General features: G+C 38.0%; 1 protein-coding gene across 15 annotated transcripts in view; it reads left to right on the top strand.

Annotated features, from left to right (window-relative positions):
• Window positions 1–24,008, top strand: part of AOPEP (aminopeptidase O (putative)) — a 404,684-nt gene that overhangs the window by 201,890 nt on the left and 178,786 nt on the right. For 14 of the 15 annotated variants that reach the window (XR_011921333.1, XR_011921334.1, XR_011921335.1 and 11 more), the window contains one exon: window positions 1,487–1,547. Coding sequence is in view for 10 of the 15 variants with exons in the window: in XM_072414969.1 (XP_072271070.1) it covers window positions 1,487–1,547 (61 nt within the window). In the remaining 5 variants the exon portion in view is untranslated. Of the gene's footprint in view, window positions 1–1,486; window positions 1,548–3,348; window positions 3,936–24,008 lie in introns of those variants that run through there. The other variant, XM_072414973.1, reaches the window with a different exon arrangement.

A 24,008-nucleotide genomic window follows, 5' to 3' on the forward strand; every position in this document is an offset into this window, starting at 1 on the left:
TGGACAGTCAAAGCTATCCCTAACTAAATCTAGGTGTAATAAATATTAAATACCAATATTAAATACCAATATTAAATAATATATATAATACCATTTGTTAACTTGCTCAAAAAATATATAAAAACAAATTGTATGCAAAGGTTTTAAAACACAATTAGCTCACACACAATTTGTAATACATACAGTTTTGTTGGGGATTTACAGGTCTTTTTGTTAGTCTTACTCCAACGCGTTTTGCCTAGAGTGGATTCATTAGGGAATATCAGAACTTTTTAGGCCCAAAATTGCAGATGTGTATAATTATTTGTTGAGTGACTCTTCAAGAATAGCATCCTTTTGCTGATAGGATTGCTGAGAAACTCAAAATGGAGTACCTGGAGTTCTGTATCTGAAAGTTGAATAATAATCCTATTAGGAAGGGATTTGTAAGGCAGACATAATTGAACTTGGGATCAGCCAGAAAGGGGAGATTATTTGAATAATGGATGTTCCTTTCCTACTACTATGGTAATTAGTTAACCTCCCTAGCGGTTCATTTCTTTCTGGTTTTTTATGTCTAGAAGCAGTACATTGTTTTTCATGAAAATGTATTTTACAGTATGATATAATAGTATGAGTATAATAAAGTTTGAAACACCAAATCATGTAAAAAGATAAATTGAATAAATTAAAAATAAATATATATATATAAACAATGTACTGCTTTTACATATATAAATCAAATGTATTGCATTCAATACAGTTATTTTGTATTGAATGCAATACAAATGGATTTTTGAATTTCCTGCCCCGCCCCGCCGGCAACGTCCTCACGCACCGACGTCACCTGGAACTCCCAGGTGACTCATCGGATGCAGAAGCCGGCCGGAAGAAGACAGAGATTGCGGCGATGGGACGCCGCCGGATCAGGTAAGGCTCTATTTACTATTACCTCCCATAGGATTATATACCCCGAGTGTGACTCTGGGTTACCGCTTTTAGCAACTTTTTTCCTATCCCGAGTCACACTCGGGGTTACCTCTAGGGAGGTTAAGGTGTTATTGGGGAAATCAAGATATAAAGTCAGTAAAATATGAATAGTGATGTTATCAGATGTGATAGGAATAGTTGTCAGCTGAACTTAGTGCATGATCCAGCCATGCTAGTCACAAATTTTACACCCCCCTCCCCGACCCAGCAGGCCTTCTGCTCCATCATTACCCCTACCCTAAAAAACAATGCAACAATGGTTGCATAGATTGGTTGCAATTAGATAATTAGATAAAGGCGGTTATACTGGATAGAATATGTTGTCGCCACCTAAACTCTCCTTTTCACATGCCTGAATATTCCCATGCCAGTTGTATGGACACAGTCTTATTCCTAAACCTTTTCAATAAAAAAAAATGTATGTGATAAAAAAATTAACTGGGGTGGGGCCTGGTGTGTATGTTATAAAACATGATTGGTATTGATGTATGTCTCTTCTTAATTTTTTGTTTTTCAGAAATGGCCTTTCTATTGAACTTATATACAAAACCTGGCTTGACACTTCTGGGATTCCACAGGTAATATATACATAAATAGCACTTTTTTTATTATAAAAAAGTTCAAGGATTCATAATGTAGTTTGAAGACCAGACTTTCAAAAACGAATGTACAAATTTGAAATGAAAAAAGTTTTAGGAACTGTTTCTGATATTATCAAACGAGCACAGTATCATACAGTATTAGCACTAATAAAATATGGGAATTTTTTAGATTTTAAACTATGTTTTTTATTTTAGCAACATGATTAAAGTTATATTTAATAATTGGTGCCTGTAGCACATCTCTACTGTGGCATAATATGTAAAAAGGATTCTCTTTAACCTTACAAGATATAAAAGTAGCTCACAGCTTGGCACATTGTTGCCAAGGAGTGTCTTAGTTCTTGTTTTTTAATAATTACAAAGTTCATAGGATGGCACCAACACTAATATTTAGTTTCCCATTGGCTGTTACTATGATTGTTTTCTTTGTCAAAAGAATATATTGGGTAGATCCTAATAGTCAGATGTACCATGATAGTGGATGGCCTTGTACAGCCTGAAAAAAAAAGTTCTGGGCAGACTCGCCTTGAGATTGCTCACTGTTGGCTTGTGATACAAGTGGCTTGGAATTAAGTGGAAAACAGGAGTTTGAAAACAAAAGGGGTTGATTTCTTATAGTAATCTAGTAGGGGTGGGAAGGGAAATGCAGGAAGGAAAAGACAATTGGTTGTCATAGGGGATTCTATTTTCAGGAGAACTGAAAGAATAGTTTGGTGAAGCAAGTGGAAAAATTACTTGGAGGGGCTGGGCATGACCCAGCTATCTTGGTCCATGTTGGAACCACTGACATGACAGATGGAAGATGAAGGATCCTTAAAAATCAGTTTAAAAAACTAGGTTTCAAGTTGAAGAAAATGACCTCCAATGACAGCTAAATGCATGGTTATGTCCTGGTGTAATAGGGAAGGGTTTGGGTTATTCGAGCATGAATTGAGGGCATTATGACTTAGTTAATTTTGCTGAAACCTGGCTTTGATCTTCACTTGACTGGGCTGTCAATATTCCTGGTTATATTCTCTTTTGTAAAGACAGAGTCAAACGAAAGGGTGGTGGTGTCTGTCTGTATGTGAGAAGTGATCTGAAAGCGAATGTGAAACAAGAAATTGATGATGGAGCAAGTGATGAGGTTGAAGCATTATGGGTGGAGTTGCATGTAGGAATGCACAATACACAATTAATTATTGGAGTCTGCTATACGCCCCCCAGTGCTAAGGAAGAAATAGAGAATGAAGTACTAGTACAAATAGAAAAAGCAGAAAAAAGTGGAAATGTTTTAATCATGGGAGATTTCAACTACCCTTACATTGACTAGAATAATGGCACTACGGAAACAGCAAAAGGGAGGAAATTTATGAATTTATTACAAGATAATTTTTTGGTACAGTTCTTAGAAGCCCCAACTAAAAATGATCCTCTGCTGGACCTAGTTCTTTCTAACAATGCAAAGCTTACAACAAATGTGCATATAAACTAGAATCTGGGTAGCAGTGACCATTTTATGATTTCATTTAACCTCCTGGGCGGTTCATTTCTGTCTGGTTTTATATGTCTAAAAGTGGTACATTGTTTTTAACGAAAATTTATTTTACAGCATAATATAATAGTATGAGTATAATAAAGTTTGAAACACAATCATGTCAAAATAATAAATTTAATGCATTAAAAAATATATATACTAATATACTAATACTAATATATTATATTGTAAAATAAATGTCAATGAAACACAATGTACTGCTTTTACACATATAAATCTACTGTATTGCATTCAATACAGGTATTTTGTATTGAATGCAATACAAATGGATTTGAATGTTCTGCCCCGCCGGCAACGTCCTCACGCACCACATCACCGGGAACTCCCCGGCGACTCATCGAGTACAGAGGAAGCTGGCCGGGGGAAAAAGGAAGACAGACATCGCAGAGAAGGATGACGCAGGGTGCCGGCGGATCAGGTAAGTAGCAATTTACTATCATTTCCTAAAGGGTTTATCTACCTCGAGTGTGACTCGGGGTTACCACTTTTAGCATCTTTTTTTCTACCCCGAGTCACGCTCTGGGTTACTTAATGTAAGCTGTAAACAGGAAGCAAAATCAGAAAAGATAAAAACATTTAATTTTAAGAGAGCAAATTTTCCATTATTAAGGGCGGCTCCCTGTGACTTGGACTGGGAGACAATATTGTCCTCAAAGAACACAGAACAGAAATGGGAATGTTTCAAGTCTGTTCTACACACGCACACTGAAAAATATATTCCAATGGGTAATAAGTTTAAGAGGCTAAAATTACAACCTATGTGGCTTACAGGTGATGTTAAAAAAGCTATAAAGTACAAGAGTTCCAAAAATAAAAAAAATGAAGGATCACCTTTATTGCTTGAAAACTAAAGAATATAACAAAAGATGTAAAAATGAGATAAATTGTGCAAACCTTCAAAAAGAAATACAGATTGCAAAGGAAAGTAGGGCAAACCTCAAAATTTTGTTGCTATATATTAATAGCAAAAAGATCAGATATGAGCATGTAGGTCCCTTAAAGGATGTCTCTGGGTTGGTAACTGGGGATAAAGAAAAGGCGGATTCACTAAACACTTTTGTTTAGCTCTGTGTACACAAAGAAAAATGGCAGAGCTCAAGTCCAAATTCATAATAGCAATGACACTACCTTAAATGAGTCACAATGGCTCAAAATTGATATGATTGAGAAACAGTTGAGTAAAATTAAGGTTGACAAAGGACGAGGACCCGATAGATTACATCCACGTGTCCTCAAAGAGCTGAGCTCAGTTATTGCAAAGCTATTATTTCAAATTTTTGGAGACTCTTTCGTCACTGGCATGGTACCAATGGATTGGCATAAAGCCAATGTGGTTCCTATCTTCAAAAAGGGAGCATAGTCATTACCAGGTAACTACAGACCAGACAAGTTAAACTTCCATAGTTGGAAAGGTCCTAGAGAGTTTGATACCACAGAACCACATAGAGAAGTTTCTGCTAAAAAATATTATTATAAGTGATAGTCAGCATGGCTTCAAGAAAGACAAAGTTGTCAAACAAGTTTACTCTCTTTTTATGAGGAAGTAACTAAACAGGTAGACAGTGGAATGGCAGTTGATATAGTGTACTTGGACATCACTAAAGCATTTGACACAGTACCCCACAGATGGTAATATGCAGGTTAGGGTCAATAGGTTTGGAAAAGTCAATCTGTAAATGGATAGAGAACTAGCCTAAGGACCGCATCCCGAGAGTGATTATTGATTCATACTCTGAATGGTCTAAGGTTATTAGTGGTGTACCCCAGGGTTCAGTGTTGGGACCGTTACTGTTTAACATCTTTATAAATGATATAGAGTTTGGGATTAAAAGTACCATTTCTGTGTTTGCAGATGACACCAAACTATGTAATGGAATTAAGTCCATATAGAATGTCTATAATCTACAAGCGAATCTGGATGTACTGTTTGATTGGGCAGCCACGTGGCAAATGACATTTAATATAGATAAATGTAAAGTTATGCACTTGGGGCCTAACAGCATGCATGCTTCATACTGTCTAGGGGGAATACATTGGGGGGAGTCAGAAATAGAAAAGGATCTGGGGGTCCAGGTAGATCATAGACCTCATAACAGCATGCAATGCCAAGCTGCAATATCTAAAGCTAGTAAAATATTTTCTTGTATCAAAAGAGGAATAGACTGCAGAGATCGAGTTAAATTCTGCCCCTGTACAAAGCATTGGTCAGACCACATCTGGAATATGCAGTCCAGTTTTGGGCACCAGTTCACAAAAGGACATTCTGGAATTGGAGAGAGTGCAGAGAAGGGCAACTAAACTAATAAAAGGAATGGAGGAGCTCATCAATGAGGAGAGATTAGCTGAACTGAATCTATTCTCCCTTGAGAAGCAACGTTTAAGGGGAGATATTATCACCGTGTATAAAAAAAATATAAATGGTGCATATAGAGAACTCTTTTCCCAATTATTCACTTTGGGATCATTACAAAGAACAAGGGGGCACTCTTTGGATCTGGAGGAAAAAGAAGTTTAAGCTCCGGATAAGGAAGGGATTCTTCACTGTAAGGTCTGTGAAAATGTGGAATCGTCTCTCTCAGGTAGTAGCTTCAGCAAGTACTATGGATTGCTTCAAGAAAAAGCTGGATGTTTTTCTTGAAGCACAGAATATAACTAGGTATTAAGGCTTTAAAGTAAAGAGAACAGAGACTGTTGATCCAGGGAACATCTGATTGCCTCATGGAATCAGGAAGGATTCTTTTTCCCTGTTGAAGCAAATTGTACCAGGGTTTTTTTTGCCTTTCTCTGGACCATGTCCATAGGGTTTTATACCTAGGATATGTTTATTTCCCTAGTGGTTGAACTTGGTGGATTTATGTCTTTTTTCAGCCTAACCTGTAACAATGTAACTATGTGTGCAGGAGGAGGCTTAGAGGAGGGAGGGGCAGTTTGCATGACTGGCAGAAGAAATCTTTTGCTAAACACAGATGAGACTGAGCTATCTGCAAGCTCTTGTAACTCTTTAATGACCAAGACAAACTCTGAAGTTGTTTTTTTGCATATCAAAACACAGCTTGCTCCAGAAGTTAATGAATGTCTAGGCTCCATAAAGTTTTTTGTTTTGTTTTTTTTGCTTTGTTTGCGATTAGCTCACAGTTAGGATTTTATACAGCTGACAGATTTTATACAACTGACACAATGCTGCCTAATAATATGTTGAGACAAACATCTTTCCTGATTGCATTTGTTAAAATAATGTATATGTTCCGACTTACATACAAATTCAACCTAAGAACAAACCTACAGTCCCTTTCTTGTATGTAACCCGGGGATTACCTGTATTTCCAAAGTTTAGAAGAAACTTCAGAACAGTAAAGGCTATTCTTTAAAAGTTTTTTCTTTTTTATATGTATAAGGGTACTAAAAAAAACCAAATAGAATTGCATAAGAATCTTATGGTTGTTTTTTTCTTGGTCATCTGTAATACAAATAAGAGCACCAAGTGTATCCAAACATTTATAATGCATGAGTTAGATTGGGTTACATTTCATTAATAAATACCACCATAGGGGAGAATCATCACTTACATGCCTTTTGTTTTTAGAATTTTTTTTAGAGATTTTTTAAAAATACATCGGGACCTGTCTTTATTTACCTTTATTCCAGGATGCTCTTTAGACATATGTAAAATGAAGACATTTTTCATTAAAGAAAACTTTTCACAGCAGGAATTACATATATAAACACAGTATATGTCTACCTCAATAGATTTTGTTTTGCAGTTGTGCTTTTAAAAAAATCTGTAGATCCAGAGATATAAGCACCAGAAGTCACATTCAATTTCTGTTAAAATTAAGCTTAGATTTGCCCACCTTCCCCTCTTTCTTTACCAGTTTTTTACCTGGGTTGATTGGCGGGTAGGAAATTTCATGACGGGATGGAGCAAGCGTTGCTCCTCTCGAGCAAAATCTGACATGCGTACAGTGGTTGCCCAAGAGCATAGCGGGGTGCCAATTACTTGTTCTCCCTTCTCTCCTCTCCATAGAACAGAACATGGCTTTGTGTGTACAGCACTCGTTCGTTCATCTGTCACTCATTTGTTGCTGAAAACCACAAAAGATTGTTTCCAGCGAAAAAAAATTTAGGTGCGTGCACAGCCTTAGCTTTTACAGGGAAATCCAGGGTTTGCATGAAACTTCAGGAGCCTTTACCTGGATTGAATGATTATTTTGACATGCTATTTGATATTATCCTCTGACTATGCATATTTCATGTTTAGTCTGAATTGCAAAGGTGACACTACTTTCAATAGGAATGCAAACCATCCTAAAGCGGACCACATCTTAGTCAGATATATCTTACATGGTAAGTTATGTGTAAGAAAAATACACTCTGGCAATTACTATTACTCAGAGATCACACTACTCTTACCAAAGAATGACACTATTATTGGTTTGGAACCTACATGTCAGCACAGATGTATATAATAGGGATAACACCCTCTCAAGCAACTCCATCCTAAGGGCACCTTTGGTCACATGTGCAATGCCACTGTATCCCCCTCTCACCCCTGCATGTATAGAAGTGACACAATACCAACAACAGGGCCACAGAAGGGTTTATGTAGAAGTGTTGTTTAGTTCAGGGCAGGAAGTAATAACACTGGGGAATACATGTTTTGTTGAGTTAGATCTTACACTTGTTTTTTACTAATTTTTGGGTGGGGAATCCATTTTTTTTTTGCTATCTAAAAAAAAAAGTAAAACATTTGAAAATTAATCAGGTAAGCGGTTAAGGTAAAAATTTACGCCTATAGCTTTTCCTGGGGTGTTCCGTGTTAGGACAATCACATGCTCCAGCAATAGTCAGCCATCATATATACATCCCATCTACCCTGATACCCTCCTTCTATGACCTTCAAATCTTGGTGAAATTGTTCACCTTTTTGTCAATGACTGCACCAAGGTTTTCCTGGGAAGTTAAAAAGATGGCTATGCAGAAAATGCACCTTGATGCTCATATTGCAACCTAGCATTTTGTAGCTCTCCAACAGTTTCTGGATAATTTTTGTGTAAATATTTGCTCGGGTGTTTCCAAGAAAGTCCTTGGCAATGGCTTTGAATGATAACCAAGCATTCTTTTCGACTTCTGATATTGTCCTGATAAAATGTTCATCTCTGATGAGCTGCCGAATCTCTGGCTCATCAAACACAATGGCCTTTATTTTTTCAAATGAGAGGCTAGGAAATGCCAAAATGAGGTACTTGAAACAGTCTCCTCAGTTGGCAAAGCTTTAACGAACTACTTCATCAGACCCAGTTTCATGTGCAGAGGGGAAAATATAATATACTTTCTATCAACAAGTGGCTCATGTAGAATGTTTGGATCACCTGGTTTTAGGGCAGATCTTGGAGGCCAATTCCTTACCACCCAATGCTTCTCACGAGCTCTGCTATCCCACATGCACAGATAACAGGGATACTTGGTGTATCTGCGTTGCTGATCAAGAAGGAAGCATACCATTTAAGGTAAACACATATGACTGACCCAAATATATTGCCACTGTGAAGGAGGACACACTTTAAGCTCCGCTTTGAACTACCGATGAATAGTCACCATTTAGTTGAGTTATAGATTGGAATTCCCAAATCCTCCATTAAACCAGGTATGTTATGCCAATAAACAAAGCCACTATCAGTTCTAAAGTACTGCAAAAATTTCTCTGGTTCGAAAGTACGATACCTCACGCAGTCTTGATGCGAGTTCTGAAGCCTTCATCGATAGTCCCAAATCACGTGCCAAATCACTCAACTCATGCTGATCAAATCCCTTACGAACAGAGTTCTCTTTAATTTTACACGCTTCATCATCGTTGTTACCTAGTTCATCACCATAATCATGTTCTTCAAGAGAGGGTAGTGTAACAAATTACGCAACGCTGTACAATAAACAAGGGTTGCAAATGACAGACAGATACAGACAGAGACACAGGAGGAGGAGGAAAGGACCCTGCCTCGAAAAGCTTACAATCTAGGAAGTGGGGGAAGTCACACAATAGGAGGGAAGATATGGAGTGGTAGGAAGTAGTGAGGGTTTAGGAGACAAAAGAAGATGGGTAGGCAAGTTTGAAAAGATGGATTTTGAGTGCTCTTTTAAATGAGCAGAAATTAGGATGGTTTAACTGTTACTTACCTGATTACAGGATCCATGCTGCTTTTTACCTCCCCAAAGATATCAGACTACTCCATTCAAATGGCAATGTCAGAAAAATTACAGTGATAAGTGGTATATTCAGCACCCTAAACCTGCTTTGTATTGTGCACTGGTTCTCATGGAACAAATACACTGCATGACAGTGAACAGAATCACAGGATTGTCCTACAGGAGCTGGGATTATTATTATGTATGTAGTTAGGACCTCACAGGATGCAATTATATAGGCCTCTGGTTAGACAACCCTGGTATACTGCAACAACGTAAAATATTGTCAAACCTGTTAAAACAAACAAAAAGAATATGAATACCTTGGTTTTAAAATATCCTGTTTCTATACACCGTTTTACATCTGCTGTTAACAGAAAATATTCTTAGCTCACACAAAGATTCCACTTTTTAGTGTTTTTGTACATGTTCTTAATAATTCTGATGAAGAATTTGTCTGAACTTTAACTATATTGTTTTGTTAAGTAGACATGGATGTAGCGCTTGTGTTTCCACAATTATATGCCCTATGCCCAGTGTGAATCAGAATCTTTTCTAGTTTCAGGTACTCCTTTCTGTGTTATATAGCCCACATCATCCTCTTTCCTTATACATTTTCTTTGTTTTTTTTTTTTATCTTGAAAGGTTCCAGATCATTTTACTTCAAAGGTAAATCTGAGGGTGTGTGTGGGCTGGTTTTGTACATCCTGGTGTGAGGCACCTCTGTGTACTCCCACTTAACCTCCTAGGGCTGGGTCTACACAAACATTTTTAAAAACGCGTGTAAACTGCGTTCATATGTTTTTTTATGCACTTTTTTTAGTGTTTTAAGGCTTGCCTTTAAAATGCTGGAAAACGTCCATGGCTCAATTTCCCATGTTTTAAACGCATTTACATATTAAGTGCCTATACACGCAGGAAAACGCCCCATTGAAATCAAGGGAATCGTTTACCCGCAGTTTAGATTAGGTGTAGATTAGCATAGGAATTGGAATGCATAGGAATTTAAACATAGGCTTTTAAACCCTCCAGTTAAACGCTGGGGAAAACGTCCATGTAGACTAAGCCTAAGATCAATACTTACACCCCCCTCATCTTGGATTTTAAGTGTGGTAACTCTTTCTAAGGGATAGCTGCAAAAATTTGTATTTGTAGACACTGTCATGTGATCTTGTAGTTGGGATGTCAGAGAACCCTTTCATACAGACATTGTGGAATGCCTTGCTGTTTCTTTGTTGTAACTTTGTAATGTACAATGCTATCAGTTATACTTAATATTAGGTATGGGTGTTCTGCATGGGATTTCCCCATATGAACTGTCTGCATTATTTTTAAATGGCTTTGTGTTTTTAATGAGGCTCAGTGCTACTCAACACAAAAGCTGTGTTGTATGCAAAAGACAATGCTTATCCTTACCAGAGCAGAGTTATGTGTGGTATCCCAAGACCAATGAGGGTTTGCTGCCTCACTGATCAGTGTTGTATCAAGTTCACATTCCCGAACTCCCACTCTCCCACCTACATACATTTGGGCTGGAAACTTTTGCAATGAGAAGGGAGGATGGGTACTTTATACACAGAAAATTCAGTATTTCCTAATATGGACTTGGCTTTGCCAACTCTAGCATTAACACCAGCCGGTGCTGCTTCATATGAGCAAAGCATTTCATGACTAGGCATCATTGATCAGATTGTTTGAATATTTTAATGCATCCAGTTTAACATACAATTAATTAGCTACTGTGCATGTGCACAAATCGTGTGATCCTTTATTGAGAAATGTTTCTTTTTCCATCACAGACCCAGACTATAACACAGCCCTTAGTGAACATTCATCACAAAGTTTAGAGCTTATGGTATAGTGCGATTTCTTTAGGTGCACAACCTTCATGAGCTTGTCATATCCATGATTATGCACTTGTTTTGCCTTTTTAGTAGCTCACATTGAAAGCATTCTGATTTATGCTTTACAGGAACTACAAGAGGCTGATACCAAGTCAAATTTAGGTACTGTTTGCATTTAAACATTTACATTTGATAAAGTAATAATGGATGCATTATGTGTGCCGTGTACATCTGCCTGAAGTTCAGCTTTTAGGCAGAACTAAAAAACATTAAAAATTTTGTCCAGGTGGGTCCTTTATTGCAGAAGGGACATGTCCTATTTGCAATTATTACAACATACCTGCTTGATCGCAATTTTTATATACACTCCCCTTCTCTTGCTCTCTGTACAGGCACTGCCATCCTCTTCTACTCCTCTGGTTAATGAATCATTAGCCTTCCTGATTTGCCGGGGGTTTTTCCAATCCTGGCAGCCCAGGGGGATGCGGGGATAGCCGGCATTTCCTGGCATCCTGCACTGAACTACACCATACACAGCTCAGTGTACATCCAAAAAAAAGAGTGTAAACAGGCAGGTACGCATTTTTTATTGCAGAAGGGACATTAAAATCTTGTTGAAATTTTAGAATGCTGTACTATAGTTCCTCCTAAATATATAATGTTGGTTTATGGTCCACGGATAAATAGTTATGGTAATTTGTACAATTTATATTGAATATTCTAATATAAAAATAATAAATTCACAATCTGATTTTTTTTTTCTTAATTTGCAAAAGTAACCCCTTAAAACCCCAACCTGCTATGTAGCAATAATGAGTAGTCATTCTGCTTGCCCTGGAATTAAATCCCAGTGTTGTTTACACAAGCATCAAAATGTAATAGTGCTCATAAAATGCAATTTTATGACTGAGGACAGCTACCTAACGGGTGTAACCTGATATTAGCTTCCCTTGGGTCACAGCTGAGATCCTAATATATTTATTATTCTGAGTAAAAGTGAATAGTACCTCCACTGGACAAAGCAGTGTGTACGAGTGTGAAAATATTTAACTTCTGCGTCTTCACTTTTAAGATCCTTGATTAAGTGTGCAGATTCTCATCTAAAATTTAGAGGTTACATAAGGCTATGTTTCTGAGAAATATGTTTAGTTATTTTGGAACAAAAAAAGTATTATTTTCCATGTTATTTCCCAGAATTCCACTGGAGGCTGCAGCATGTACAAGCATATTTAATATGTGGCTTTATAGGTGGTGATATAGCATTATGTGTATTTGAGTGCATTGTCAAGCTTGTTAAATCAGAAAAACAGAATTAAAAAAAAGGTAATAGATTTTAAGATAACCACAAGGCGGTTTTAGACAAAGCAAGAATAATAACAAGGAGCCTCACTAGATAGTTTACGCATTGCAATATCAATACAGGAAGATCATCTTGGCAAATAATATTAGTAATATTTCTAATGATCTGCAGAGACAGAGAATTTACTTATATTGATTATATAAAAGTCCTATTTGTCATAAGATAATTTCTTTCAGTAACATGCATTTTAAATGTATCATCCTTTAGAAGCTCTCAAATGCTTAGAATTTTCAGGAAAACTATTGAAGATAAAAAGAACCTGTATATGGGCAACATCAATCTACTTGAAACTGCTTTAGCCATAGCTGAGCTGCATTTTTTTTTAAACTATAACATTCTCTTAACATTGTAAAAGCTGAAAGTGAAATAAAGCCTTGTATGGTTGCTAGATTTTTGGTGCTCAAGACAATTGTTTGTGATCATCTCAAGTCAAGATCTAGCATTATTACAGTGGTCCAATGATGTCATTTAGCAATCTGCTTAGCAAAAAGCCACAAATGACTGCACAGAGATACCTTAGAAGAATGAAAACTGATAACGGTTCACTACAGGCAGAGAGCACAGGATGTTATAAACTCAATGGGTTTTTTGGCAGAATCAAAATGTTTTTACAGCTATCAAACCCATGTAGCGAAGTGCTTTCAAAGGTATTTTTAACCAGAAGAGAGTAAAGAAGAGAAGAGAGGTCCCTTAAAAACTGGAGTGGAGGATGGGTTAACTTAAGATCCAAAGGCCCAGTTTACATGGACTTTTTCCCTAGCATTAAAATCTTTAAACTCTCATATTTAATATTTATTTACACTAGAAGCATTTTTGGGCATTGTGTTTTTGAACTTCAAAAAAGCCTACAGTATGTAGTGATTTTAAAACTCACTTAAACACGTATTTATTAGGGCATTTTGGGGAAATCTTACTCTTTTATTTTTTCTATACCTTCTTTGCAAAAAAAAAAACCCTTATAACTTTCTGTTCAAATCTGTGAAAATATTCCCTAATATCCCCCTAATATCCCCAACCGCGACATACATAGGAAGGTGCAAAGTGTTCCGCCACACAAGGGGCCAATAATTTTGGCGGGAAGGCCAAGTCAATTCTGCAAAGGTGCCGACTGTTGGCTACATCCATCGCTGATTCCCAACATACAAATATTTACGTTTTTTCCATGCTTTCTTTCATTAGTATAAGTTGTTTAAATCCTTACACACATTCTTTATACCTGCACAAATTAGATAACTAAAAAGAGATACTGGTTAAGTAGCCCAGCTCACTGTAGGTCAGTTTCGGTTGGTCTCTTTGACCTCAATGTTCTGGAACCATGTACTTTCCCTGTGAAGTCATGTGTACATAATTTTTTTAAGCATAAACAGTAAACAAGTAAAAAAAACTTAGTCTTATGATGGATCTAATGTGCATGGGCTCAGCATGAAGAAAAAGTTGGGCCCTCATAATCCCTGGAGCCCTACTGGGCTTCTTAACATTAAATTACATTAGTTCTTAACATTTATTCAGGCTTTTTTTTTAGCTGGTTTACTTACTTTTTGTAAAGTGCATTTTATTATTATAGTTGTAATAGTTTCCAACCAAATAAAATACCTAAACAATAAAATCTTTTATAGTGGGTAAAATAAAGTACATCTTAAGTTGTTAGTAGGGGCTTAGACATTCTCCCAGACAAAAGCCTCATGATTTGTGCTGTAGGTGGTACCTCTGATGTTGTGCATTAAAATAATCATGCAGGACCGGACGTTTCATTTACCTTATTCATGGCTGCCACTTCAAATTTCTCTCAAAATGCATAGTACTTCAGTACCTAGCAGGGACCCTCTTTGTTTTTAGTTAGTTATCATGAGAGGAAGTGTAATTTTTCTGTCAGATGATCTTTAGGGGTGAGTGCCATATAACCCTTTGTAAATACTAAGCTTCTGAAATAGTGGCTTTACATGACGGACTGTTTTTTTTAATCTGGGTATGACTATCTTTCCTGGGATATCTGGCTGATATTGTCTGCTGTTTACCCTTTGTTTTTTTATATACATTAACCAATTCTCTTTTATGGTGTTTGCGATAGCAGACATATTATTGGATTCAGGAGATAATGGTTTTATTAACGTTTTTGTGTTAATTGGTATGCAATAGTTTGTTTATCATCATTTATGATTATTTCAAATAAATAATTAAAATTATGGTTCTTCACAGTTAGATGCTCTTACTGAATATCTTCTGGGATTTTACTAATTATTTTGTGGTGATTCTACATTCTTACATCTATTGATTATATTGATTCCCGCATAAGGGATCTTGCGTTATACAGACTTTGTACACTTTGCAGTTTTTGTATTTTATAGAGAAACCAACATTGATATGTGTTTTCAAATGTTTTCATGAGTTAGAAGTATTACATATAACAATTCCTCCCCGCATGTCTTGTCCTGTTGCCAAAGGGACAGGAAAATAATTAAAATCTTCCTAACATGCCTATGTTTAGCAATAAAAACTTGATAGGTGTTTTGGCTAGAATTGTCTTTTAATCACTGACTGAGAACAAATATGTAGCTTAGCCACTGTGACTTAACTTCATTAATTGGGTACTTGTTTTAGGCTAGTGACTTCAAAAACACTGAAGCCGCAGACTACCACTCAGCTAACATTTTTAAGGAAGGTTTAGTAATGTTTTTCAGGATATTTTCATTCCATTTTTATTATGACAGGTATGGTTATTGTGATCAGATTCCGTCTTAGTTTTTTTTTACGGTACATTCCAACTGGAAAAGGGTGGAGCAGCACTCTAGGCTGCCATAGGTTTTAATGCCTTACACAATATAGTCCAAATAATAGTATGATCATACCGACAATATAAGCAAGCATAGGGATATTAGTGTTTACCTGCACTTTAATTGTCCAATCAGCAGGCTTTCATTAAAAAAGCTGTGCTTAAAGCTGAACTAAACTAAAAACAAAACAAAAAAATCACACTTACCTTAAACCGGCTGGTCCCTCAATGGCGCTGGTCCTTTCCGATGATCTGGTTCTGCATTGTCCTGGGATTCGTCTTCGCTCCGGCACGATCCCAAGATCTCAGGCATGCACAGAAGGAGCAGCCAGAGCCTTCCGGAATGCGTGACGTAGGTATCCCAAAAGGCTCTGCGCTCCTATTAAGTCTTGATCGCTGCGACCATCAAGACTTAAATTGGTGGTGCTGCACCCTTCTATGTTAAGTAAAAATGTTGAGTTTAGGTGCGCTTCAAACTAAGATGTTTTGGATTCAGGCACTGTGTAATGGCAACCCATATGTGCTATTAAAGTACAATCATGGCCAGAGACACAGAGTGAAGGGCAGAAAAGCTGGTGGGAAAACTATGAATGAGTTTGGGATGGATGGTGTGGAGATGAGGACACCACCAAGTATGCAGATTAGCCGTGACTGGATCTGGAGCTTCAGGAAATGGTCTGGCATAAATGACTGTGTAGATAGTAGCTTAGCAAGTCAATAGCATTCAACCTTCCACTCCCTCCACATTAACAAGATACCACAAGGGGTCTCTTAGAGCAGTGGTCCCAAACCTTTTGGAGCTCGCGGACCACTAAATGCACAGACTCTGTACCATGCATGCGCGGAGAGCCATGTGTCACTCAAAAGGAAAGAAACTTCCCCCCAATGTGACATAATTATGCCCGCCCACTACCCTGAGCCTACGATGTCTTCAGGAGACATGGTCCGAGGCTCTAGCCGTGCAACCCCCCAGCACGGTCCATCTCCTGACACCGCTGGTGGGTGCACTTGGCCAGAGCCGCGGCCCACCTGTTAGACGACCAGTAGTGGGCCGCGGAATGGGGGTTAGGGACCCCTGTCCTAGAGGTCCTGCATGCCATGTTGGCCCATCTCAAGTTCTAGATCTCTCAGAATGCTGAAGTTGTTCAATCTGGGGACTTAAACTGGGAGGCTAGAAAACAAAATATATTTGTTTGGGAAAGACATTACTGTTTTGGATTTAGTTCCATAAAGGGCAACTTTGAGTAGTTGCACCATTAGAGAGAGGGTTCTACAATTCTATTATTGTTGTATCTTATGAGTAAAGCAGGCACTGAAGCTATGGTTAAATGGAACTTTAAAGGTATTGACATACTTTCCCAATAACTATTAGACAATTGCCAGTATAAAAAAAACACTGTATTATCTGTATAAATACATCTGCCAGGATTCCTTTTTTCCAGTGTTATTTGATTCATAATGCAGTTGGTCTTCATAATCCTCCCAGTATTTAATGATTGTTCCATTTGTTAGATAACCAGTTCTTAAATTTATTTCTTTTTTCACTTTCAAATTGCTCGCAATTACTGAAGAATTCAGAGAAAGTGAATGTCACTTTTGATGAAATTGATCAAAGATGATCCCTGAGCAGCAAGCTTTATTTACAAGCCTGGGGATAATCCCATTAATCTATATGTCTCCAGCCACTATGTCAACAGAATGGGTCAAACCAAGTTTTCTCCCTCAGATGAATATTTCCTTCTTATCCAGATTATCTATGGCCTGGTTAGCATAATACATTCCATTGATGGCTTTAGACAAGTCTAGTATCTAGAATGATAGACAGGTTGTCAGGAGTTGTAGGTGGGACCTCAACCCCTTTTACTTACAAAAACTTACTATTGCCAAAAAGTTCTATTTCACAATCCCAGCCAGGACACTATCTGCATGGAGTTTGCAGGTTCTCCCCGTGTCTGTGTGGGTTTCCTCCCATATCCCAAAAACATGCAGTTAGGTTAAATTAATGACATATGACTATAGTAGGGACATTAGATTGTGAGCTCCTTTGAGGGACAGTTAGTGACATGACTATGGACTTTGTACAGCGTTGCGTAATATGATGGCGCTATATCAATACTGTGGTATAATAATAATAGAAAAACTGTTTCTAAAGAGAAAAGGCTGAATTCTGGCCAAGCTGCTAAATACATAAACACTTTATATGGGACCTACAAAAGAATTTTATTTTTCAGACCTCATTTTTCTTCGCTGCAGTAAGGTAGCACATACAGTTCTTTTCTCTCCCCACAACCTGTGACTGGATAGTGAAAAGAGATGCATAAGACTAAAGAATTAATTTCTGTCGCTCTGTTCTCTCTTCCCCTAACAACATGTTTCCTGTTAGCACATTAGTACTTCAGCTGTACATTACTATAAAGGCTGATACTAAGTCAGGTTTAGGTACATTTAGGTATTACAGGTACTTTCATTTATATAAATATATACTAATAAATACAGGACTGCATTATTTTTCTGCCTTTTATATATGCTGAGTTCTCAGAACCATCAATCATAATGATTACAAGGGTAGGTCTGTATCGGTTTATATCAGAGTCTGTAAAAACCTACCGGTATATGCTTGTGAATCCTGTGGTTGATTCAATTCACCGAAAACAACATTTGATTCACACCTAAAACAAAAGCTCTGGGTTGACTGACCACGTAAAGTAGCGTGTAAAAGTAAAAAAATCCAAAGCAGAGTTTAGACACTGTTGCACGCCATGAATGTTTAGGCTTGTACAGTTAGTCATGTGCCTGGGGTGTGTACATTTAAAAATTAATAGCTCTGAACAATCTCAGAAGTGTTGCAAGAGATAATTTGGCATTGTCTTGTGCATAAAAATCACTGCTGTAACATGTCATTATTCAAGACTGATCGACTTGTGTAATTAACATAAAAGGTAGCTGCCAAATGTCAGAGGAATTAAAAAAAAAATGTATATGTAAAAATGTGTATGCAAAATAATATATATATATTTATTGCAATTTAATATTAGGGATTAGCACCACTTTCAAGTTTTAATTCATAAACTTTATTTTAGTTTTGTTGCGGAGATAAAAGAGGATCAAAACTTCTGTTTTTTTTTGTTTTTTTTTTTCCTGACAATTTCTAGCAGTGATACAGACAGAAAAATGCTTTTTAGTACAGTAGAGAAAGCTACATCCCCATATTTTACTTCTGTTTTATTTCCCTGTCTTGTGAAACTGATGCTCAACTACAAGTATATGATGCCATTAACTTCTTTGAAAGATCTGAATTACCATTACTTTTTTCAATATGTGCAACTGAAATATTGGTAAAAAGACAAGTAGTGGTTTCAGTTTCAATACTATGGTTAACCAATTGCCAAAAAAATAAATACATTCCTTTCCCAATAAATGTGTTATTAATATCCTAATAATTAAAATATTGAAAATAAATAGTTTAGAATATTGTTTACCAACTGATCAACAGTAATGAGCTCGCTGCTGGAGCCGCGCATCCCCGGCAGTTTTACACTGGAGAGCTTACATTAAAAGACACTGTTCCCCTAAAAAAGCATTCTTTCTAATGGCACACATATTACCCTTAGCCCTAAAAAAAAAATGTTTGTGCTGTTCAAATGTTTAAAACATCTATATGCGCTAAGAAAAAAGCATATTTTAAAATGACTTATTTCTATCGTGTTGGGCAAGAGTTAACTGAGTTCAGCTCCTCCACATAGGCGCCTATCTAAACGCTTACGATGCCTGATCCGAGGAGCCGCCTGGGGGTAAATATTGCAACTTTCCGCAGACGAAGCCTCGGCTTTGCCATCGGACTAGATTTTCCCACAAAAGTCACAAGCACACACACGTTGTTGTTTGCTTCTTAGATAGATAGATAGATAGATAGATAGATAGATAGATAGATAGATAGATAGATAGATAGATATAGATATATATACTTATATCCCCCCCAACTTTATTTTATTTTTTTAATTAATAGAATATCTGTTTACTGTTGTACAAATCTAAAGGATCATATCAATCAATGATAAAAAAAATGTCCAATTGCAAAAAAAAAAAAACAGCCAATTTTGACAGACTGCACAAGTGCTGATTGCAAGTGAATTTCTGCCACCTGTGCGCTTAAATTTGAGCATATATAAGGGTGTGGTTTAACCCCCCTAGCGTTCTAATTCTGTCATTTTTTTGATGCAAAAAGTGATTCTTTTTTTTGTGTAGAAATTTTTGTTTATATTGTGGGCCTGTAATTCTTAGGATTAACTCCTGGGTATAATAATTATATTTATTTATTATATTAGAACCATAAATTATAATATAATACATAATTATAAATCATTATTATAAAAAAAAATCCAATAATTCGCCGAAATTATACTTTTTTTTTTTTTTTAATTTATTACTGAAATTTTTTAAACAAGGGTGCAATATTATTGATAAATAATATTATAACTTTAATGCAGATTTTAGAAAAAAAAAATATTTACTTTTTTAGTAGACATCCCGGGTGTGGTAGATTTTGAAGCAGGGTACTGCACAAAGCCCAACATCACAGTCAGGACAGTAGAACCTGGTTTCCTTGCATTTCTTCCTTCCTCTGTCATCGGTCATTGAGCAGCAAACCACGCACATCCTTGTAGGTGCCGCCTTTTTCGGGGTTGGTGGGATGTATTCAACGAAGTGACGACTATTCATGGTCTATTCATAGCCACTGATGGTGTTTGGTGGTTCTTGACTATGTATTCGGAAACTTGCAAAATGTGGTCTGAATGATTCACAGGCCTCTGACTATTTTTTTTGTACAGAACGTAGGCATTCCATAGGCACTGCTCAACAGGATGCCATAAAATTTTCTTTTAGTACTTCCTTTGCTGTTTCCTCATTGCTGGGTAGAATGTCATGGCTTTGTCAGCTCTGTCGACACCTCCCATGGTGTTATTGTACTCAATCACCACCTGTGGCTTCATCACTTCATTCCCATGTTTTGTGTGTACCAGAACGGTGGAGGCAGCATGGACAGTACTCATCAGGCACACATCTTTTGTGTCACGCCATCTTAGGGCCATCATCTTTCCTTTCTGCCAGGCAACAGTTTCTCCTTTCTTCAGCTTCCCTTTTGCAAACAATGATGGCAGGTTGCGCCGGTTAGCCCTAACGGTTCCATACGCATCTGTTCTGTGTCGCAGAAGGAACTCATAAAGCTCAGGAGAGGTGATAAAATTGTCAGTTGTGACACAATACCCCTGATCTAGCAATGGCTCAATGAGGGATAGCACTGAAGATGTTGCCAATCCATAATGGCTGTATCTGGGGTTGAACTGTGTCCCTTTTCCAGTGTATAGCACCATATTCCAGATGTAGCCAGATGAGGATTCGCACAGCATATAGGTCTTCACGCCAAATCGTGCCCTCTTTGATGCAATGAACTGCACCCAGCTGAGCCTCCCCTTGTATGCCATTAGACTTTCATCAATGCTGACATCTCTTTCTGGCACATAGGTTTGCTGGAAATTTTGTAGATTCATCTGACACACTTCCCAAATTTTCTTAAGTTTTGGTGCAGGATGGGTAGTCTCATCAAATTCTTCATTGTTTGCAAAGTCCAGGTACTTCATGATGAGGGAAAATCATTATTCTGGCATAACTGTGCCAAAAAATGGAGTGGCAATCATTTTGTTCCTGGACCAGTACCACTTCTGCATAGGTTTGCCCACAACTCCCTGCAGGATCACCAAGCCCAAAAACAGCCAAATGTCATCCTTGGTCACAGGTTCCCACTTTCTGCTTCTTGCAAACCTCAAAAAATGTATTTTAGTATATGCAAAGACAGAGCAGCACACATGCTGGCAAAAAAAAGTTAGCAAAAAGTTAGCAAACACAAGAGCGGCTTATCCCAGGTGCGCTGGTGAATGGAAATCTTGGCGGTGCTGCCTGGTCCGAATCAAGGTCAATAAGACACCATGTGCGCACAGCACTGACCTAATGTCCAGAATTGTTGCTCAGTTCACTTTCGCTGTCCGATGACAAATTTCCTGGTGAATCACTATTGCTCGATTCCAAAAAGGACTCCAAATCGCTATCGCTGCGTTCAAATTCCTCCAAAACAGTGCTTGTACCGGCGAGATGCCTTTTGGATGCCATGTGGTCTCCAGCAATCAGTCAGGAGCAATCAAGGTCAAAGACAAAGTGATTAAATGATACATTCAGGAAGTGATCAAAAAGTCATCAAAAGGTCAGATCAAGGTCAGGGCTAATAGTGGGCAAAATGTAAATCAGGGCACTGGGCAATGATGTTTGGTGCACTACAATATGTACTTGTACTTTTATTTTATGTTTTGATGTGTTTTTTACTGTAAAAAAAAATTTAAAAGCAGATTACATGGCAATCTGCTTTTAAATTTCCCGCCCCCAGAATTCTTCACTCCATCGCATCACCCAGAAGATGTCGCACATCTTGTCGGGTGATGCGGCGGGGATGTCCCCACCCTGCTCACTCTCCTGCTCGCATCTCCCGGAGGCTGATCTCCGGGTGATGTGAGCAGGAGAGCAGCTGCAGTAGATTCAGGGGGTGCTGCCATCGGGAAATCTCCACTGGCATCACCCCCTGGATTTACTATTGGTGATCGCATCTCCAGTTAGATGCGATGCACCAAGCAGCACCTGCATGGTGCATCGCATCTAACCGCAGATACATGCAGCGGGGTGGTGGGGACCCAGGCGGTATTTAAAAGCAGATTACTCGGTATTCTGCTTTTAAATTTCCCGCCCGGCCACGCCCTCCGACGAAGAAGCGCCCCGTCATCACAGCGGGATCGTGTGATCGCCGCTGGAGCATGGGGCTAAGGTAAGGGGGACCCCCAAAGTTACCCCAAGTGTGACTCGGGGTTACCGCTTTTTGCATTATTTTCCCACCCCGAGTCACACTCTGGATTACTGCTAGGGGGGTTAATTTGCTTTTTCCTTTTGTCTTTTTTTCTTTTCTTGGAGGGGCTGTTGTTTTGTGTGTTATTCTAATTCTTCTCCGCCGGCCGGCTTCTTCTTCTCGGAGAAGGCACCCGACGCTGGAGAGGGAGATCGACGATGGAGAACGACGCTAGAACAGGAACACGACGCTGGATGATCACAGCGGGACCAGGTAAGTGATCAAATTTTCATACAGTGAGAAAAGTTCGGGTTTATCGATAATTGCAATTTTTTTTTAACCCGAACCAAGGTCGGGTTTAACGGTCGGGTGGTTAAAAAGACAATTGTGATTGTTTTGTAAGCTGTTCCTTTCTCTGAATTATTTGTAAGGCTAAAAACAGCACAATTGTCTTGTTAAAACTCAGTTGTTTGATGCGCAGAGTTGTGCGCCAAACTTCAGGAGCATGTAGTTTATAGTTGTGTGCCACGGTGGACCCGCTATGTGCGCCTAAACTGTTTTATCAGTTGAAAAATGCACTGCACTTTTGCACAGTCCTCATTAAGGTAAGTTTGTATTTTTTGTGTATATTGCTTGTTTTGCTTCATATGCACTCATGTATGTATAGACATGAGTGCACATAAAGGCAAACATGTATGTCTGTATGCATTTAGATGTGTGTACATATACATAGAAAAGAAAAGTTATAAGAAGACATAGGCAAAGAGGGCTATTTGGACCATATTGCTTCACACTGAAAAGATTGCCTATTTCTTCCTATGATTTCTGATATCATGGGCTTGGCTAAAAGCAACATTCATGGAGGATATTGCTTCTGGTTAAAAGAAGGAATCCACCTTTATGTGCTTCCACTGCCAAGCTGAGGTGAATAAATCAATTATATAAAGTGGGCCAAGATCTAAAATTCCATTCAAACCTGCAGAAACTTTCTGAAGGGATGGAAAAGCAAGAAAATGTTTGGCACAAAGTGGATTTGGCCTTTGAAATTTGATATACTAGTACTATTTGTTTTGTGTAAACACCTAAATAATGCATACACTCCAGTATTTATGAGCATTAAGTTAAGCAACAACACAACATCTGTTCATTTCTAAGAGTCTGAGTCCTTTTATGTCCTTTTATGTTGTGCTTGGCAACCTGGACCTCCTTCCATTACCATCAGGTGTGTTAGAATGAGTATGCAACTCAGCTGGACAACTAATTGACAACCAGTTGGGACAGCAAGTGGAAGTGTGCTTGTATACAATAGTGCTAAGATCAGGCAGCACAGCACAATGACAACAAACCTATGACACAACTAGTTTTACTAGTATGCGTATGAAGCCATCATTGTGGTGGAAGGGATATGTTTTTTGATAACAGAGCCTCCAGCAATGAGAACAGTGAACATCACAGTAGTGATATTACCAAATCTAGCTCCTAAACGCTAATGACCAGCAGTCAGAGGGAGGCAGCAGTGCCTTCCACCTCACAGATGGACATTTTTATAGCATTAGGAATTATTAAAAAGGCAGCTACCTATGCTTGTTTTTAGATCAGGACCTTTGTGTCTGGGGAGAGCTAAGGTCTGGATGTATATAGGACAAGTCAAGACTAATGCTACATTTACACATCTGTGTTGAAGTGTGGTTAGAAAAAACAATCTTGTTTCATCTTTGTCTCTTCCTAAAGAGAGGCACCTTCTGTAAGGATTAATGGTAACATGCTACTGATAAAATACACCCTACTACAATGGCAGCACAATGGTTAGCACTCTGGCCTTTGCAGCGCTAGGTCCCAGGTTGTAATCTCAGCTTTTTG

The sequence above is a fragment of the Pyxicephalus adspersus genome, chromosome 6, assembly GCF_032062135.1.
Source record: "Pyxicephalus adspersus chromosome 6, UCB_Pads_2.0, whole genome shotgun sequence".
NCBI classification, from domain to species: domain Eukaryota; kingdom Metazoa; phylum Chordata; class Amphibia; order Anura; family Pyxicephalidae; genus Pyxicephalus; species Pyxicephalus adspersus.